General features: G+C 50.5%; 1 protein-coding gene across 1 annotated transcript in view; it reads right to left on the bottom strand.

Annotated features, from left to right (window-relative positions):
• sv2a (synaptic vesicle glycoprotein 2A) overlaps positions 1-7,287 on the bottom strand; it is a 28,131-nt gene extending 20,844 nt beyond the window's left edge. Inside the window, exon 1 of the mRNA XM_008281086.1 lies at positions 6,678-7,287. Within this exon, the coding sequence (XP_008279308.1) occupies positions 6,678-7,287 (610 nt within the window). The remainder of the gene's footprint in view (positions 1-6,677) is intronic.
• Between the last annotated feature and the right edge of the window lie 436 nt (positions 7,288-7,723).

Genomic DNA, 7,723 nt, shown 5'->3' with positions numbered 1-7,723 from the left:
AGAGAGGAAGAGATGGAGAGCATGGAGGAGAGAGAGAATAAAACCCAGAGAGGAAGGGGAGGGGAGGACGATGGCCAGTCAGCGCCGTCACAGAGCTCCCAAAGGCTCCAGGCTAGTGTATGTATGTATGTGTGTGTGTGTGTGTGAGTGTGTGTGTGTGTGTGTGTGTGTGTGAGAGAGAGAGGGGGGGCAGGGCAGGGGGCCACTATTAATAGCTGGTTTCCTCTTTCTGCCACAGCGAACAGGGCTTTCTGAATGAGCCGGGGGTAGAAACTCTGCAGCACTGCAGGACGATGCAGTTCCTCATCGGCTGTCTCTGCCGCTCAGCCATCATCCTCCTCACTGCTAACTGTGTCAGCTCATGGATGCTGCAGGTCTGACAGTAAAGCTGTGATGCAGGTTTTTTGCTCCGACACCCAAAACCGCAGCAGATGATCCAAACACCTTGACCAAGAAGAACCATGAAACAAGCTGTTTGGTTGTCTGCCTGCAGCGTCGGCGACGTGGCACCACTCACTGCAACCCCCCGAACTGTTCCTGCTGCTTCCAGTGTTGTATGAAAGGTCAGCCGCTTGTCTAGTGTCATAAAGCATCTGCTGTGAGGGCGCTAGTTCGATGCAGATCATGTAGGACTGCCTCTACCAACAGCCTTTGTTACTGTGGGTTTGCTGGATGAAAGCAGCAGCAAATCCCCTAAAAGGTGGGCGTTTAGCGTCCATGAAAATGTCTGACAGAGTCTTAATATCAACACCAACAGTCTTCATCGAGTCCAAGGTCTCGCTCACCATCTTCAAACATTTCTGCAGCAAGTATCTTTCTCATCATGAACATGTGTCTGACAAAATTCTGCTGCATGTGAGAGAGCAACAACGTCCAGAGCATCAGGTCCAGACGCTGTCCAGGCTGCCCTCATCCCCTCCGTCTCCTCCAGGTAGTCCTCCCATCCTCCCCTCATCCCCTCTGTCTCCTCCAGGTAGTCCTCCCATCCTCCCCTCATCCCCTCCATCTCCTCCAGGTAGTCCTCCCATCCTCCCATCCTCCCCTCTGTCTCCTCCAGGTAGTCCTCCCATCCCCCCCTTATCCCCTCCGTCTCCTCCAGGTAGTCCTCCCATCCTCCCCTCATCCCCTCCGTCTTCCCTCGTCCTTGATTTCAGCTACTGAGTCCATGTTCATTGAAATGCCACGGAGACATTACAGCACACAAAGGTTTCCTTTAGCCTCAGGAACCCTGTGCAGCATCTTTCAGAACTCAGACTAGTGGTTGTGATAATTAGATCTACAAGCTGCAGCTGGAACCTCCTCTTCCAGAACGTATTTACCAGAAGTACAGCAGCAGTGTGAGAGCTCCCTGACAATAAAAGGACTTGTGCTTATCCAGCACTTTTCCAGAAACCTCCTTCCAGCGTGGTAGAGGCTGCTGAAAGCAACAAACCTCAGCTTCTCCTTCCCATTCTGACAAACCAACCACTGCAGCTGCAACCTCTGCAGCTCCACAACAAGGGCACACCAATGACAAACCCTGTGCTTCTGCTGCATGTCAGAGCGACTCATCCGGCTCACGGAGCGACAGCGCTGCACCAGGCGGCGCTCCGGCTTCTCTGCTTTTAATTCACTTAGTTACTGGAAACATGGCGCAGGATCCATAATCATGTAAAGACAAAGAGAAAAGGAGGCTGGCTGTTTGGGGACGGCGGTGACTCGATATTTAGCAGCTACTGGATATTCTGCAGGCGATTCACAGCTCATGCACGTGCAGACTCTCTCCCACCGCGCTGGAGATGCTCACGATGCGTGATTCCACTACAGCGCGTCAGGTTGGAGTCGCTGCTTCGCTGAGAGGTGGGGGTTGAGGCAGAGGACACAAGGAATCATGGGATGCAGAGGCTCTCTAGCATGAGTCAGGCATGTTGCGTAACAGCGAGAGGGGAGGGAATTGAGGCCAGTCTCCCCCACCTCCCCCGGCCCCGGCATGGCACAGGAGGGGAGGGAGCGATGGCGAGCACGCCTGGAGGCTAATTCACCATCTTTACTCGAGTACTTGACTATTACCTCGGTGTAAGGCTTTCTACTTTTCATCCACTTCACTGGAGAGTTTTAATGCTCTGAAAAAGATCTGGAAAAACACAGCATAAGATTAAAATAATCATTCTTTCTCTGTGTGCTTCCTGGATTTACTCCTCTCACGACGTCGTGTTATTGTTCTTCCAGGTTTCCTCCTTTGTTTACAACCTCCCGTCCTGACTTTTTTCATCCTTTCTCGAATCATTTTGTACCTCATTCTTTCCTAATTTCGTTCCTTTTATTTAGATCCTCGTCACTTTCTTATACTGAAAACATGAATTCCATGATTCCATACATTATGGGATTTTTGGCAGATGAACACCTGAGATGCGGCCAATCAGCAGCTTCATATGAACAAACTGAGCTGTCGGGGTGAACATGTGTTTATTACTACATTTCTTTAAGTGCTCTGTTTAGCTTGTGACTCTTTCAGCCACTTTCCCTGACCTGGATTAACCCTTGATCGAGACTAAAAGAAAGATCTCCATTTTCTCGCCTGGACTCGTCTGGATCCACGTCTGGGAATCGGAGCCTTCAGCTGCTGAATGTTCAGCTGTGTGTTCACCACACGTTGCTGATTGTGTCTGCGGCTTGATGCAGGGCTGGTATGTTGTGTGTTTGTCGGAGCTTTTCCATTGAACGCTGCTGCCAACTGTGGCCAAAAGCAACGCTGTGTGAGCAGCAGCCAGAGCGAACCAGAAAGCTGCAAGCTAGAAAACCACGAGCTTAAAATGCTAACATGCTAATGGTCTAAAGCGAGGAGGTGACGAATCCCAGAGGGTTCATCACTGTGAGAGAAGAGCTGTAGTGGTGGGAGGTGAACTCTGGAGCCTGACATTAAATAAAATATGTACAGGTGGAGTAGAAAGTATTTCCCTCTGTGATGTAATGAAGTCCCTCTAAGCTGTAGTGAGGTTCAGTACTGGAGTAAATGTGGCTCATTACTTCCCATTACTGCCTATTTCACATCACACAGCCACCAGAGCCACGACATCGCTCTGTGACATCGACTGAGGCAGCTTTAGGAGCAAACCTTAATGGACTTTAACATTCACTCTGTCAACTCTGGAAGGGAACGGCAGCTCCAGCTTGACCCGACTTCCAATCAAACGTTGCAGTAACTACACTGTGAACCCTTTTTGAATACATGCAGGTCAAGAATATGACTCGTACACTGATCTGCTACAACATTAAAGCCCTGACAGGTGGAAGTGAATACCACCGTTTATCTGGTGACCATCTGATGTTCTGCTGGGACACCGTGGGTCCTGACATGTCCCCTCCATGGCAGTGGCCTCCCCCTTCAGGACAACGTGCCTCATCGGAAGGGGCTCTAGAAGAATGGCAAAGACCCCAAGATGTTGCCTCCACCAGATTCAGATCCAGCACCGAGCCTGATCGAAGGAGGCCCACCTTGCAGCGCACAGGACACTCAGGAGCCACATCCCAGAGCCAGACACCAACGGACGGCCCAGAGCTCCTGTGTTCGCAGCCTGATGGTCCAGAGCTGCTTGGGCAGCATGAGGGCTGATCAGTATCTGTGAACCAGAGGACGCTGCATGCTTTATATTTCTCTGTGTGAGTGGACCGACTGAAAAAGCCCAAACAACCTAATAACCAAGTGAAGGCCTGGACAGAAGCAAAGCGTGGCTGTGAGTGAGCGTCCCTGCTGCTCTGTGTATGTATGAGCCTCTGTTTGACCACATAGAGGGAATATTACTGCCCAGCAGCAGCAGCCTGTCTGTTCAACATGCTTGTTTGTTGCAGAAGCCTGAGACGGAAAATAGAAAAAAGCACTGCAGCTCTGTGACCAGCAGACAGCTACGACGGAGCTGAGAGAACATCTTGTCCCCGAGCAGCTCCCAGACCTAAAGACTGAACTGAAACTTTCTGCAGCACGAGCTGTGAGAAACATCTGCACTGATGTCACCAGCTGATCGGTTTATAGACGCCAGCGTCAGCAAAAGTGATGTTCAACAGTTTTCCTCTCGGTGCCGAACCCATGAAGCTCATTTACAAAGAGCCCAGACAGTCGATAGCAGGCGCCCCTCCTGCAGGGAAACGGCGTCATTGGCGTGGCAGCAGCGCCGCTGAACAGGCACAAGGTTACGTAAGCGTCCAACCAGCACCGCTAAAATAATGCAGCTGAACACTGGAGAGGAGATCTTGTGAAGTTTACGCCGCTAATGTGAGGATTTGTTGCACAACTTTATCTCCTTGGGTCCGTGTTCCTACAGGCCTGAATCTGCTGTTCTTTCAATGTGACTGTATTTAAGAGCATCTACAGATCATCTCTCCAGACGTCTGATTAAAACAGATGCTCTCTATGTTCCAGTCCTGGTCACCGCTATGGGCACCAGAACCTGGACAACGTCTACAGAAATAAATGGAAATGTACCAAATCCATACGATCACAATTTATTAACTGGATGTCCAAAGTAATTTAACATAAAATATCATTTTTCAAAGGCACCTCTGCCTAGTATCTGGTTGCAGCCTGTGGCAGCGTCGACGCCTCCAGACGGTTCCTGGAGCCCTCTATAAGCTTCTTCTCAGCTGGTATTTTCTCCCACACTTACTTTCCGATGTGTTCAAGCCCTTGAACATTTGCAGGACTCCTTGGACCAGTGGCAGATTTCGGCTCATGCCACAGACTTGTAACGGGGCTTGTGATGAGGACTCATCGCTCCATTCGGTCCTCTTCAACCGTCCCTGCCTGCTTTTCTTGTTTTATCATTTGCTGTTCTGTATCAAACACGAGGTGTCTGCAGACCAAAGCTGCTTCACTAGGTTCACTTTTCCAGCAAATATTCAACATTTTGTATTTAAATGTCGTTGGTGCTCTAACGGTGAGCAGGACTGTAGTTGTGTGTGTAAAGTGCAGAGTGCATTAGAGATGGTTATCCTCAGGATCCCTCTGGCCCTCCATCACTGTGTCCTTGCTCTGCAGCCAATGACAGATGGTGAGGTAGGTTTGGACTGATTGAACATTAGCCCTCAGGATAGGAAATTATCGCAAGTTCATTCCCCCCCACACTGTACACACACAACAACACACACAGTGTCAGTGAGGCTGCAGACATGGATCAGCCACAACATTAAAACCATCTGCCTAGAGTTACACAGCTTCTCCTGATGATGCCAAAACAGGCCTGGACTCCTCACACCTCCATCCTGTGGTTTCAGGCGCTAACACGTTAGCAGCAGATTCTTTAAGTCCTGGAAAAACTGTGAGGTTGGATCGTATTGTTTCTCCAGCGCATCCTGCAGACGCTCAGTCAGACTGAGAGCTAAAGGATGTGGAGGCCGAGTCAACAGCGTGAACTCTGGTGATGAGCATGATCCTGCTGAAGGAGGCCATCAGGGAGTGCTGCTGCCATGAAGGCTGAACTACAACAGTGTCTAAGTACACTGTTAAAAAAACACACAGAAAACGTTCTGTCAAAACAAATCAGGAAAATATGGCAGAAAGGGTTAAAGATGAAGAGGAACAGTAAGATAATGCTCAAAGAGCTGTATGAATGGTAAACATAATGGAAATAACCCTAAAGCAGTGATAATTTAGCTGATTTATCATCAGTTAAACAGTGTAACAGTGAAATGAATAAGTGACTGTTTGTTTTTGACGTGGACACCAGTTTGGTTTTGGCCTGTTCTGCTTTGATTCTGTGATTTTGCAAGGCGTTGTCTGTAATTTAACAAAACATGGAAAATCTGTAAAATATCTGTAAAATATGATGTGAAAGAAAGCGTGATTCATCAGACCGGGCCGCCCTCCTCCACGGCTCCATGGTCCTGTTCTGGAGCTCATGCACCCGATGCTTCTGTCGGTGGACAGGGACACTCTGCAGCTTCATTCATCCTTCTATCACAGGAGGTCTTCAGCAGTTTGTCCTCCAGCAGCTCCTCTGTGAACCCATGATCAGTCCCCGGCTCACTGGACCTCTCCTGTTCTCTGCTAACCACTGCACACCCAGACACACCACAAGGCCCGCTGTTCTGGAGATGTTCTGACCCAGTCATCTAGCCATCACAGTCTGGTCCTTCTCAAAGTTACTCACATCCTCAGATGCCTATTTTTTTCACAAACATCTTGGAGAGCTGTTCCCTTGCTGCCTGATGCGTCCCACCCCCTGACAGTTACGCAACACGACGGTCAGTTTCCCTCCACAGGAGGAGCAGGAGGAGCAGGAGGAAGACAAACAGCAAGAGGAGTACACAATAAAGAAATAAGAATCCAATCACCTCCACATTCACACACTATCTGGTTAGAAAGCAGCTGCACTGAAGCAGAGAAGGCTGCGTTTGGACTGGCTGCTGGTTCGATTTAACATTCTGCTGCCGTTCAGAGGCTGCACGGGCAGTTGAATCTTAAATAGCTGTAGTTCCACTGCCAGCAAAGCTGTAGAAAAGCAATTACCGGGGGATAAACTGCAAAGGTAGGGGCTAAGATAAGACAGAGATAAAATGTGAAGTGGTGGCATAAAGTGCCAAAGGAGGCAGTGAGATGAGAACAAACAGAGGAGATGAGAGGCTGCTGGTACTGAGGTGTCATCCAGCAGTTTGTTTGTTTGTCTTCTATCTGGAAGCAAAAGAGTGAAGTGTGGACATCTTACCCAGCATGCCTTTGTTGGGCTCGGATAGACACATGTCCTTCTCCGCACTGGGCAGCACGAAGCCGACCACAAAGATCTCCACGCCGTCCGCCATCAGCGCCAGGCCCAGGACAAAGTAGAGCGTCCACTGGAACTTGCCGTGGCCACACTCCTGCAGGATGGTCTCGTACTGCTGGGCCAGCTCCTCCTGGTCTTTCCTCCTCTCGCCCTCGAAGGCCGACAGATCCCTGAACTGCTGCGCCTGGGTGGCCGTCACTCCGTCCATGCTGCCGGGCTTGCCCGAGTCTGCCCTGGGGATGCCCTGGTACTCGCCTTCGTAGATCTCGTCGTCCTCGTCGTGTCCTTCGGTGGAGTCGCTGTGGCCTTCGTCGTCGTTGGCCCGGCTGTCGTTGCGATAATATCCGCCGTCGTTGCCCGGCACGCCGGCATAGTCGTCCTCGTCGTCTTCCTCCTCGAAGCGCTTGTAGGAGCGCTTGGTGTACTCGTCCGTCATCTTGTCCATGCCGCGCCCCACCTTCTTGCCGACCTGCTTCTTGGCAACTTTGGCAATGTCCTTGGCGCCGCGGATGAAGTCTGAGCGGCCGTCTCTGTAGCGCCCGTCGTCATCCATCTTGAATGTGTGGAGGTGGTGGTCAGTTGCTGCGAGGAATAGAAAGTATCAGGAGCGGCCCGAGCACATGAGTGTGTGATGGGGATCTCTGCTGGCTGCTGGACTCAGCACCGTGGACAGCTCCCTGCTCGCTGCTGCTGGACGGCGGCCAGAGTCTGAGGAGAAGAGAGAACAGAGTTAGCATGAGTCACCACCCCGGCACCGTACCGCCCGTCAGGAAGAAACACCCATTATGAGCACATTTCTAACAGTCCAGATTAAAGGTAATTAATACGGATACACCACGGAGCACGGGCATTCACAGCGCGTTGACATTTGCAGGACACGTTATCTGGCTCAGCACTAATAGCTGCAGAAAAAAAAGGACATGACAGCTTTAAGGAGCTGACATCTGAGTGCAGGAGCTCCGGTGTTAACGGAGCAGCATTTATCTCTC

Source organism: Stegastes partitus, unplaced genomic scaffold (genome assembly GCF_000690725.1).
Source record: "Stegastes partitus isolate 25-593 unplaced genomic scaffold, Stegastes_partitus-1.0.2 Scaffold222, whole genome shotgun sequence".
Taxonomy (NCBI): Eukaryota; Metazoa; Chordata; class Actinopteri; family Pomacentridae; genus Stegastes; species Stegastes partitus.
The sequence above is the reverse complement of the archived record's forward strand: the minus strand, read 5'-3'. Positions and strand labels throughout refer to the sequence as shown.